Genomic DNA, 13,044 nt, shown 5'->3' with positions numbered 1-13,044 from the left:
GAGCACAGGTGGATCTTTTGCTTGTAAAACAGCACATACCCATAGCATGTGCTGAAGAATTTTTAAGCCCAAGCTTGAGAAAGCATTCTATTCAGGGCAATACTGGAATAGACTGACACTTAAGTCCTTCTGAAACCGGAGGGGTAATCTCTGTTTAAACTTAGTCCCATGCTTTAATCTGCTTTTTTACTGTTTTGCGACCGTGCATAGAGACAAACATAAGCATGTGCTTTCCTGAGCAGAGCTCTAAAAACATTAAGATGCAGGAGTTCAGACAATGATTTATTGGTGTCAAGTCTAGCCCTTATCAAAGAACAGTAACACAAAGAACAAGCATTACATCTGGGACATTTAAGGCTATTTCAATTTGTAACTATATTGCATATCATTAGAAAGTAAATCCTACACACGTAAGAGGGGAAAAAAGCCTTGTATGATTAGACTAATTTTTTGACGATGACTCAAATTAGGGAGTTTCAAATTAAATATACCTAACTTGAATTTACAGCTGGTTGGTTCTTTTGAACTGAACTCTGAAATAATTGGGTAAATGCCTTTGTAGAGGTTTAGAGACATGTCAGTCTTAATCTTTTGCAGCAGGGGTCACTATAAGCAAATCTAAAAAAAACTTGCCAGTATATAATACATATGCCAGAACAGACAGTAAAATTACTGGTTATAGGATTAGGATTACAGGACTGATTAAGGAACAGTGTCACTGTAGGCAAGCATGAGAAAAAACCCCAAACATTTTTATATAGGTAATTTCTTTAAAATCAGTTGTACAGGCTTAGCCCATCCTTACAAGAACAGTGACCTAATTTCAAACTATTAATAGATGGGAAATAAAGTTGACTACATGATATGTACTTAGACATAGGAATTCTAATGCAGTGCATCAAAGGAGGCAGAGACACAGGCAGTATTTTTATATTCTGCACAAAGCTGCATTGTAAGTATCACAAAATATGATCAGATCCATTATTTAAATATTATTTTAAACCTATTTATAGTCACAATCTTTTGTCCTCAGTTATATAGTGCACCAAGTTCTTATATTTAAAGGTTGTTTTCCCATTGGCATAAGAGCAGCATCTGGTCAGAAATATAAAAATCAGAACCTTACCTGTTATAAATGGTGATATTTCAGCTGAAAAACTGTCTGAGGTTCTAACATGATTTCACACATATGACATTAGCTGGTTAAATTACAACAGCTCAGCCTTAGCAATGGATATTTCCCTACTATTAGACTAAACTACTCTTTCCTCAGCTCTTACTAGGACAAAATTCCAAGTGAATCAGCTCCAAGTCTGCAAACACTTACACACTCGATTACCTTTAAATATGTGAACAGTCCTGTTGAGGTCTGTGAGCCAGATCCTCAACTTGTGTAAATCACAGGCCCTGTTTAAATCAACAGAGCTGTAACAGTTTATATCAGCTGAAGATTTGGCACCAGAGATACAACCCCATGCATAAAGACAAACACGTGCATAAGTCTCTCTCCAGGCCCCTGAAAGCCATAGAGGTCAGGTAAACGTCACAGAAAGAGAGAGTCTGCATTGAATGTTAATTGTGTTTAAAGTAAATCCAGACCGTTAAACACAAATTTATTATAAAGTCAAGATGAAAAATTATGAATTATTTAAGTTTATTACACCTTAGTTACATTTAAGATGTTGCCATTCCAAGGCTGGAGGATAGCTGGCTGATAGTTATGACCACAAGTTACAAATATTTATGATACAAAGCAGAAGACCTTTTAGGGTAATGGAAGCACGAAAAGCAGCTTTAATATAACAGCCTACTTACTCCACTCTTACGTATGAGATGGACTTGACGGGATCCTTACTGAACATTAACTTAGTAGACATAGACGAAAAAGGAATAGATGCAGAGATTGCAGGGAAGCATAACATTATATGAAACTTTAAGACAGGCGACCGACACTTGGTTGCTTTTTCCAGCGCTAGAGTGCAAATGTTTACAGTTCTAAGGGAAAATAATGCAAGTTCTAGTCTGCGTGGGTGAAGAAACACGAACATCCTATTTGGATTTACATGCCCTTACCTACTCAGCGGGCTGAGAGGAAGGGCATGTATTTATTTATTATATTTATTTCTTCTGCAGTCACTTCTGATACAGTATCTCAGCTTCACACAAGGATGATTTCTGCTTCCCAATATCCCTATAGTAAAAAATAACTAACCAATAGTACTCAATAGTAAAAAATAACTAACCCCACTGTACAGAGGGTTTTTTTGGGGGGCTAGCAGAAGCAGCACAAACGCCTCTAACACCTTTCAAACCCCTATCAACAGAGAACAGAACCTAGGCGTTCCGCATGGCCCTCACACCCGAGGGGGGCAGTCGGGAGCCGCCACCGACACGAGGGGAAAGGGGAGCCCGCCGCCGAGCTGCACGCCGACGTCCCCGGGGGGGGCCTGCGACCGACACCGCCGGAGGCGGCTGGGCCCCAGCCCGCCCCATTCGGGCGTGCCGAGGCACAGGAGGGCCGCTTTCCCCCCACCACAGAGGCCCTGGCCCCGGTCCCGAGCCGCAGCACACACACACACACCTGCTTCCCACCGCCCACCCCGGCCCCCTCCCTCGGGGCCGAGGCCGGGGCCCCGCCCCCGCTCCGACGCCCAGCGCCACCTGGCGGCGACGGCGCGGCCTGCCCGGCCGCGGCCTGCCACCAGCGGGACGGCGGGGCCCACCGCCCCCGGGTTGTCCGACCCCCCGGCACCGATCGTGAACACCACTCCGCTGGCGGCGGGGCGGGGCGGGGCGGGGGGCGGGGCTGTCCCCGGTCCCGCCCCCTCTCTGGTACCCGCTTCCTGCGGCGCGGCGCGGCTGCCGCTTCCTGCTCCTCCCCGCGGCGCGTCGGGCGGGCGGCTCCGCTATGGCTGCCCTGGCGGCCCTTTCAAACGCGGCAGTCGGCAGCAGGGGGTAACGTCTGGGGGAGCCTCCCACCCCGCGCCCGTCCTGGGCCGAGGCCGAGGCGGGGCGGGCAACGCCCGTGGGGCCGCACTGGCCCCGGCCCCGGCGCCGGCAACCGCGGGGCTTCCTGTTGTCTGGGTTCCTCAGGTGGAAACGAGCCATTTTCTTCTCGGGCCTCCGTTTTTGTTCCCTGCCTCTCCCCCGGCCCGGGGGAAAGGGTTGCTTGGGGCTCCTCTCGCCCTCAAATAGCGCCCGCGGCCCCGTGTGCGAGAGCCGTGGGGGGCGGGGCGCGGGCGGCAGCGCCCCAGGGGCACCCCCCCGGGGTGGGGATGGGGCGGTGGGGGGGTGTGGGGCTCCCCGTCTTCGCCGTGGTGCCGCCCGCGCCCCCCGCTTCCCGTCAGGGCAGGAGGAGGTTGTGGGGTGGGTTATTCCTGGGGTTCTGCCTGGGAGCCGGTGCCCTTCACGGGCACGGCGGGGTGAACGCTGGCTCAGCTTCCTCTGGAGTACTGTCAGCAGGTCTGAGGAAAGCGGGGTGTCGTCTGGGGAAGGACAGGGTTTCGAAGTACATGAAGTGTAGTTTAAGCTCAGTCACGTTCTGGGCCGAAAAGCAGTGATTTGGATGGTACTGAGTCACCAAGCAACGAACAGTGCTTTACTCTCAACTCCCTTTGTGCCGGCGAGACTCCTAAATGAATGTTACTGGTGTGATGAACTGCGCTATGGCTGTTCCCATAGATGTGCATTTTCGTATCCTCCAGGAGTGAACACATCCCATTAAATTAAGCTGGATGGGAGTGTTATCTTTTGGCTGGTTTGCTGGATTGGAGGAAAGGAGTAGCTGTGTATGATGTAGCAGTCTGCTACTGAATCAGAAGCAGTATCCCCCTGTTTCCAGATAATGTCTGTTTTCAGAGGTGGTTTGAGACAAGTGGTTTAAAAAAAAAAAATGCATGGAAAGTGTTTGTTCCCCCTGTGCACACCTCTTCTGATTCATTGACAAGCTGCTGCATAACACAGGTTGCTCCTTTTCCCCAGCGGGACAACTAGTTGCAGGAACAGCTTTGGAGGAGGGTGTGCTTTCTAAGGGTACAACGTTGGTCGTTTGCCTTTATGGTGGTAGTTCTGTAAGTAGTAGCAGTGGGTGGTACTCCTACTAGTCTTATACCTTTTCCTTTTTGTTGGGGACTGTTTTGCTCTATGTGTGTGTACCTTATATGTCTCTCCCTTTCTTTCTGGCTGTAATTTCCCAATTAACACTGGAGTCTCCTGATTTGTGTCTGTGACTCCTTTCTCAGGCAGTCCTGACTGGCTTTTGTGTAGGACAAGTCCTTGGAAATCTACTGCGCCAGCTTCTCTGAGCAAAAGTGTCTGGGAGTTCTCCAAGGTTTTAAACTCAAGAGGATTACAGTAAGTTGGATTGATGTTTTGAAGTGCAACTTAGTTGTTATAGGTGATAAAAACCTTCTGGAGTGAAAGAGCAATTTCTGTACAACTCCCTACCATTGGTCTGCATAGCATTTTTTTCCCCTTTGCTGCTGACAGTATGCTCACATTCTGATTTCTTTTCAGGATGTTATTCCAGCATGCAATGGAGGTGTCTTAAAATGACAAGCAAAATCAAACTCTTGAGAGCCTACATATAATTATTGAAGAGGGCCATTCTGCTGCTGCTAATAATGGTCTGAAATTCACTTCTCATGTAGGATTTGTAGTGCTTTTTATATCCTGCCCCAGATGCTTGCTGTTATAATAAACTGTCGTTTGGCTAGTACCGTGTGATTTAAGAAAAAGCTAAAATGCAAAATTCTGTTCTACTTGCTATTTTCTTCATGCTAGAAAAGCGGAGGCTGCAGAGCAAAGTTTGAGGAGCTTCCTGCACAGGCAGATTAACTTTCTGGAAGGAACGCATTTCTTTAGTATAACTGGAAAAGAGCTTTAGAAGTTTCTAGGTCCTTTTCTGCTGGAGAGGGACTTTTTTTTGCAGTTACTGAAATGAACTTAATTTCCCAAGTATATGGGTCATGTTGATGTTGTGTGTGTTTGCCTGGAGCATGTCCCTTATGAGGAAAGGCTGAGGGACTTGGGTTTGTTCATCCTGGAGAAGAGAAGACAGAGGGGGGATCTCATCAATACCTATAAATATCTAAAGGGTGGGTGTCAGGATGGTGGGACTGGGCTCTTTGCAGTAGTGCCCAATGACAGGTCGAGGGTCAATGGGCTCAAGTTGGAACACAGGAAGTTCCACCTGAATATGAGGAAAAACTTCTTTCCTGTGAGGGTGACAGAGCAGTGGGACAGGCTGCCCAGGGAGGCTGTGGAGTCTCCTTCCCTGGAGACATTCAAAACCTGCCTGCACACAGTCCTGTGCCTCCTGCTCTGGGTGTCCCTGCTCAAGCAGGGGGGTTGGACGAGATGATCTCCAGAGGTCCCTTCCAACCCCTGCCATTCTGTGATCCTGTGTGATTCTGTTGTTTGTTTCTGTGTTGTTTGGGTTTTTTTTTTTAAATCCTGTACCTTCAGGTAGAATAATCTATTTGTAAGGTGCAGTAGACTTTGTTGATGTTCAGTTATTCTCTAGTTATGAGGGATTTATGTTACTTAATGTAGTAAGGTTATGAGATTAAAATTTGCCATAATGGCAGTCATTTGATCATATTGTGGAAGTATAATCTTTTCTATAACTTTCAACTGTTAAATACAATTATCTTGTAAACTGCCCTGTAGAAGATGTCACAGTCTATTAGGATTACTGGAGCAATTTCTGACTCTGAAAACTGTTGCTCTAATGGTGGAGCTACAACACATAGCCTTGTGCTAGTGCTGGGCTTTTTTGGGGGGTTTGGGAAAATGGTGGAGGAAGGGCGGTGTGTGTCATCTAATGACTTTTAAACTATTCTTAAACTTTTCTTTTTGTAAGCAGTTGCTTATGCCACCTGGATTCACATATGATGAAATTTAATTTTTAATGGGATGTATCTTTGCATGAATAGGGAGGTTGAAGAGAATATCAGTCTCTGAATGAGACTTGGATTGCTCTTTAACACAAGGCCTCTAAAGTCTCAATTTATGTACATTCTACATGCTGCCTAGAACTCCTGTTTGGGGAGAGAGACCAGAGGAAAGATTATTTCCTTGCTGTATGACTTGTGCATACCCATGTTAAGATTCTGCACAATAAAGTGCAAGAACAGCTACCCTGTCACTCTTATTTATTCCTTGCATGGCCCAACACTGAACTACACTAGCCTTATTTTAATGAGTAGCTGACAGGGGGAAGTGTGTGATTTGCAGCCATCAGGATAGCTCAAAAACATTGTGGAGCTCTGCATTGGATGCAGAGAACAGAAGAGGTGGGAACAAAAGAACTGGAAACAAAACTGATGCCAAACTATTTGGAGAGTAAACCTGGGAGATATATTTATGTACAGTAGCAGTGATTTAAATCTTTTTTGGTGGACAGCGTAATAGGTCTGCAATGTCCTCTTTCATTTTTAAGTTGGAAATACTTCTGAAGAACACTCTGTAACAGTTTTGGGCTTTTTGGAGAAGCAAGGCTTTAGTGATGACTGTGTGTGTGAAGCAAAGAGAATTCGTGTGTTTCAAGCCATGGTGTTTCATGCTGCCTGCTTTCACTTGGGAGGTGGACAAGCAGAAGAGTTTTGATTCCCTTGAGTAGGGGACCAAGGGTCTAGTGTGAAGGTTCAGTGTTAAGGTTTCAGCCTATTGCACAGAGGCAAAATATTGTAGGTGGACCAATCTGAAATGAAGCAGGAGTTGGGAGCTGAAGTATGTGGGCAAGGCTGAAGTTTCTAGCTCCTGTTGCCTGGCATGGAAGTAAACTACTCTTTGTGAGATGATTAAGAACTCTTTTTCTCAAGGAACAACATTTTTTTTAAATGACTAGAAAGTTTCTGACAGCATATATAAAATAAGAAAAAAATAATGTGTTAGCAAATATTACTTGGAAGTTTGCTGGCCTCAGGTGTGAGGAGAGCTGCTAGAACAGAGCTGTAGGAGTTCAATACGCCAACTGGCAAGCCAGTGAGATGATAGACTGGGGAATAACTTGTGTCCATCACTGGGTATTACATGTTTACTTCCTTCGGGTGGTAAGTGCAGGAGACACCAGGAACCCAGGCACTGCAAATACTTGTGATAAAGTACACCAATGCTGAACACAGATGCAGGAGGGATAAAAGTTTTCTCTGATTTCTGTCTGGTATAAATTGTTTACTCTCCATTATTCAATAAGCAGTCAGCTTTTTAACTGGCTCTTCTACAGTTATGGGATTTGGGAAGGGGCACAGATCTATCTATGCAAGCTATACTTTCTTTCCTCAGAATAGAAACCAGCCCTTGCTTTGCATATGGTTACCTGGAGGTGACAGATAAGGAAGAGGTAAAAGCAGTTTTCCCCCTGAGGCCAGTATATTGGGAAGATATAATAGGAGATCAATGTCCAACCTCATGCAGTCTTGGTTCCAGCATGCTGTGGGAGGGTGAAGAAAGCTCTTCCAAGCTCCCTTAACACTTGAGGCAGGAGACATGGGGAACCATGTTCCAGTAGAAGCAGAGCATGGAGGAGGCAATAGCTTGTTTGATTGCCTTGCCATGTAGTCAGTGCAGTCAGCATTGTAGATGCCCCATGTGGAATATAACTGTGTTTGCCTGTTCCTTAAGTCTTCCTGCCTCACTTCAGGGACTATCTCTAAGCTTATTTTAAAAAATTTGTATAGTTATTCATCATCATCAGTGGCATTTAGACATGTTGCTGCTTCATCTTCTTCCCTGCCTCCCCCTCTGCGGTGAATCACAGAGGACTGTTTTTTCTTAGTCATTAACTGTAGGTGTTAGCACACTCTAGCACAGGCAGCTCAGGAGGAAAGTTTAGCAGACAGCTGTCTGGCAATTTGGAATCAAATCAGAAGTACTTTTGAGGATTCAAATAAAAAAATGATTCTCGGTAAACAAAAAGAATATCTGTAGCAACTGCAAGATTCTTTCTCTACAAATATGAAGTGCAGTTAGTTCAATGTACGTGTTATTAGAAGGGGAGGTGGTTATGACTTGGTCCCACCTCACAGTAGAACATCATGATATTATTTTTTTCCTTTGTGATACCCCATGTTTGATATTCATCTCTCAGATGTTCTTTGGTATTGGGCTTTTATTTTGAGCAATAGAACTCTCTTTTGGCTTCTGACGTTGTCTGTTCATGGAGAGTTATTATGAAATAACTTTTGTGCTTTAAATTCACATCTTACCTTAGTCCTGATTAAGTTCAGGTACAAAAGCCTTTAGGAACAAAGTTACCACTCTTCTCAAAAAAATTTAGTATATTAATAATATAATTAAAGTTGAAGTTTATGTGCCTGAGGCCAGTCCCAGCTTATTCTATGCTTGTAAGAACTGACACAATATTGGTGAGTGGGACAGAAGACAGATTCTTTGCTGGTCTTATCTTTTTTGATTTTCTGGATCAGACATTTTTGATACTTCTCCAGCTTTCTGAAGGACTGCAGCCAACACTTAGAAGATGATCTAATTATTTTTTAAAATGGAAAATCCAAGAAATCAAAGGGAGAAAAAAACCCCAAGATAAAACATTGAACTGTCCTGTAAAGACTTAGCTTTATTACTTATCACTTTCTATTCTAGTTCATGTTTTCTATGCCATTTTTATATTTGCTGTACAGTAATTCTTGGACGTAAGGGTGTAGGAGGAAATATTAATCAGTTCATGAAGAATGTGGAAAACCTCTGGTTTTATAAACCAAGGAGCTCATCTCCTATTATTATGCAGACATGAAGAGTTAAATCAGTCACTAGTGTTGGATGGCAGGAAGTACAATTAACTTCATAGAGTAAGATTTACTCTTGCTGTAATCATACTTAATGTAATGTACCCACCTAGATGGACTAGCTGAAGAAGCATGACTGATAGTGATATTGTAAGCTGAACACCTACTTTGAAAACAGAGAGCTGTGACACCTACCTATGTGAAAAGTGCCTGCAAAAAATGGATCAGAGATCCATGTGGCTCAGGTGTTACCTAATTCTGGAAGTCTTGGTGTTACAATGACAAATAATGTTTTTTGTTTCTCCCATTCACAGATTAAAGCACAATATAAAATGGAAACATTATTTTCATGAGATAATGAGAATAAATAAATAAATAATTCAAGGCTATGATAATGACAGTTCAGCTATAAAGAGCAAAGGAAAACAGAACCAGAGTGGCTGGGTGAAGTTGCAGGTGTCTCAGAACTGACAGTGAAAAGTCACTTGGGAAGCTGATAAGGTGAGTAATTTTTTTGTGTTTTGCGGAGATTTCTGTTTTCTTGTAGACATGTATTCTAGCCAGTGACATAATGGCATTTCAGGCAGTGGAATAGCACAGAAATGATGACCTGCTACTGACTGTGACGATTGCTACAAGAAGGCGTTTCACAAGCAAGCTACTAGCTAGTGCTGTTTGATATGGACCTCAATAGTTCTCCTTCCACTGGGGTGCTGAAAACGGTCACTTAAAATCTGGTGCTGCTTGACAACGAAAACCTGTTGGAAGCCATTTACGCTTCTGGTGCTTGAACAGAGGCCAGAATAAAGTCAGATTAAAGAGTGTTTCGCCCTTGAGTTAAACAGCACTTTGCAAAACACTTCTCCAGATTGTATGTGCACACAGGGACTTTAGGGCTCGCATCTCAGTGGCAAGGCTGGGTCAAAGGTCAAGGTGCAAAAAGTTTTTTGGGTACGAGAGCTGGAGAACAGAATGTGAAGAGTGATGAAATTGTACCAGATATAGGTAAAATATGTTTATGAATTTAGTGGTTATAGAACTGCTGTATGGGGTTTTTGTTTTATTTTTTAATTTTTATTTTCTAGCACATAAAATTTTGAGTGTAATCTCTAATTAAAACTGCCAAATATGGTTATTGGAATTCATGGGCCCAACCATTACCAAAAATTCTGTAACTGATTAACTGAAATGCAGTTATTGTAGGTGTGAATCTTGGGTCAGGAAAAAAACTATGCTTTCCCTTTTTACCTTTGGTAATTGTTTTATGCACTTTTTATATGCTAATGAGCAGCTCTTTCAAAATAATTGTTTTTATTATGCATACAAGCAATGGATTGTCTTTAGAGGTGAAAATCTGAATCAAAATGGACAATCTTCTTGTAGACCTGTTCATATCAAAACCATACGCAAGCTCACTTTACTAGATGTTAATTGTATTTTCTGTGCTTCTTAGATTGGTTGCCTCTGTCCAGGAGGAAAGACTGACACAGTATATAAGTGACACCTAATAATATGTCTGAGAACCAGTACTCTTTTGCTAGGGTAGCCTTGCATGCAAGCCAAATAATTACTTCCATTTGAAGAGAAAAAGAATTTGAGAGGCTATAGTGCTGGTTTATCTATTCACTCAGTTGAAAAGTTTCTTGTGTGTGTGCTGCTGTGGCCTAAATTCCTGGATATTAAGAAATCGAAACTTGTTCTAGAGGAAACTTGTGATTAGTGAAGACATTATGAGGGCACACTTGGCAGTGAGTTAAAGGGCTGAACAAGATAATACAGCTTCAACCAAATGTTCTCTTTTTCTCTTCTCATGTCTGTTTCAGATGTCCTCTCTACCAAGGAGGGTGAAATCTGAAGCCAAAGCTCTTGCATCAGAAGATAATGAACTACCTTCATTTCTTAATTCGTAAGATAACTTTTTTTCCTTAGGATTTTTTTAAAGGTTTATGCATGAGTGATTGCGTAAGAACAACCCTTGGTTTCTGAGATGTTGATTAAAAAGTTTTAATGCAGAAAACTGCAATTATAAATCACAAATTACATATGCTCACAGTGAAGACAAGGTGAAACTGAATTGCCAGTTGTCCAAACAAAATCAGTTGTGTACACATTCCAGTAACCAGCTTCAGGAAAGCTTGGTAAATTGTTCCAGCCGTTAGCTCTGCAACATCGTGAAAGACCTGTATTTGTTGAGTCTGCCTACCTTTCTGTTAATTTTTCCTGTTTGCTTCCTTTCATGTCAGAAAATGCTCACACTGGCTTGCTTATGTATGGTTTTTTATTCTACTCATAAGCAATATTGTTCACTCATTTGTTTTTCAGGAGCTCTGAATCAGAGGAGGAAGAGGAGGAGTGGGAGCCAAAAAGTAAAGTCACCAAGAGACCTAGGTTGCCAAAGAAAAATGAGAGAAAACCTAAAAAAGTTGCTGCTCCACTGTCAGCTGTGGCCAGGAAAAAGGTCAAGAAGGTAGCAATAAAAGAGGAAATGGTGAGTATCTGTAAGGAAGAGACATCTAATTACTGTGGTTGGCAAGTAGCATGAGCAGAATTTTTCCAACTCTGGTTCACTTGGTTGTCTGGGTCTGATCAGCTCATCTGATTCCTGTTACTGTGAATATTCAGTATGTTTGGTAAATGTGGATTTCTTACGTATTTAACTGTCCCAGATCTAAGGGCTCTCCTTTAAAATTTTGGCCGATGGTAATGGCTTTCCCTGGAGTTCTCTTTGAAAAACAAAAGTAAATAAATACCTCTTCTTTTTGTAATGAAAACTAAACACTCTAATATCTCTGGCTTCTGTGTTGCACCTTTGATGTCTTCTACCTTTTCACCAGCTGGGTACTGTGACCAAAAGGCCTGTACTTACGTTTCCTTGCATGGCTCTTCGACCCAGTAAGGATCACGGTTTTATTAGGATGAATATAAGGTGCACTTCTGATAGAAGTTACTTACTTCTGTCAAAGATTAACATCAGAGGTCAGGTCATGAGAGAAGCCAGTCCTTCTTGTTTACACTAATGTTTCTGAGTGTTTTGACATATGTGGCATATTGAGAAATACTTACTTGGACTCTGCAGATGATCTCTGGGGAAATTCAGGAAAGAAGGTGTGGCTTGTTCAAGATTAAACAGTACCTTAGGAGACCAAATCTCAGTTCCAGTTCCCATTCTGCACCTAACACCTCATTAGAAGAGTACTTCCCTGCCCTGCTGCTCCCTGTTTTGTTGAGATGAGTGCAGGCAAGGACTGTAGGTCAGTGTCTTCTGAAGGAAAGCCCAATCAAAGTCTTTCCAGGATAATTTTATTTGATCTTTTAAATCACAGTTCTGCTGGATGTGTTCAGATATCTTTTCCTCCATGCAAGATACCTTGCAGGTTACTTGATTTCTGGCTTGGCATTTCCCTGCCAGACAGAGACATCACTTGGGAAAATGATGTCTGGTATCAAGTCTTCCTAGGTTTTAACTGAAATGTTGAACCATTTTGTAACAATCAATGTTTAATGTGGTTTCAATGCATTTTTACAGGATGTATCATTGCCTATTGCTCCTGCAGAAGACAATAGAATGCAAATTCTAAAACCTAAGGAAGAAGATACAGGCACTAAATCAAAAACTTTAAATCAAAAGCCAGAAGTGCTGAAAAAAATGGCAATAAATTCATTGCAAGGGAAGAACATAAAGAGTTGGGAGAGTGATGAAAAACCCTCAACAAGTGTTCCTGTAGTGGGAAATCAAGTGAAACATGAGAAATCTGAGGAGGATTTCTCATTTGATGAACCACCTCTTAAAAAGATTAAGTCAACTTCATGTCCTGAAGGAAAGCCAGTAAAAAATCTAGGCGGCAGCAAAGTAAAAGAAGAATTTGAAATGAATTGGGATATTGTACAGGTATGAGATCTTTTCCTTTTCTGAGGTATCAAGGAAACGATTTCCTACATAATTAGCACTTAGATTCTAACATACAATTTGTGTCCTCTTGGCATCAGTTGGAGTGTTAAGAGTCATTGTGCTGTTAAGCAGTCATTTAACTTCTGCTTAAATTGTCATAATACATGTATAAATATAAATGTTGGTTGGTAATTGTTAAAAGTTCAAACTTTAACATTATTGAAATATCTGACTCAGGCAGTTCTTTAGTATAAAGCTAGCCTGTAACAGTTTGCACATTTTTTCTGTCTCAGCACGTGGGGTTTTTTTTGTGGATATAGTCAACTGAAACTCCTATAGGAAGGGATACTGAAAGGGTTGGGATGTCCAAGTGCATAGATACAGAATTTAAGGTTTAGTGTGGGTCAT

General features: G+C 42.4%; 1 protein-coding gene across 2 annotated transcripts in view; it reads left to right on the top strand.

Moving 5' to 3' along the window:
• The first annotated feature begins 2,845 nt into the window (after window positions 1-2,845).
• SRBD1 (S1 RNA binding domain 1) overlaps window positions 2,846-13,044 on the top strand; it is a 132,781-nt gene continuing 122,582 nt past the window's right edge. For both annotated transcript variants that reach the window (XM_075089081.1, XM_075089079.1), the window contains exons 1-6: window positions 2,846-2,955; window positions 4,242-4,353; window positions 9,062-9,248; window positions 10,571-10,653; window positions 11,070-11,235; window positions 12,274-12,636. In XM_075089081.1, coding sequence (XP_074945182.1) covers window positions 10,571-10,653; window positions 11,070-11,235; window positions 12,274-12,636 — 612 coding nt within the window. In that variant the 5' untranslated portion in view covers window positions 2,846-2,955; window positions 4,242-4,353; window positions 9,062-9,248. The remainder of the gene's footprint in view (window positions 2,956-4,241; window positions 4,354-9,061; window positions 9,249-10,570; window positions 10,654-11,069; window positions 11,236-12,273; window positions 12,637-13,044) is intronic.

Source organism: Phalacrocorax aristotelis, chromosome 3, assembly GCF_949628215.1.
Source record: "Phalacrocorax aristotelis chromosome 3, bGulAri2.1, whole genome shotgun sequence".
NCBI lineage: Eukaryota > Metazoa > Chordata > Aves > Suliformes > Phalacrocoracidae > Phalacrocorax > Phalacrocorax aristotelis.
This window is presented reverse-complemented; position numbering and strand designations above follow the sequence as displayed.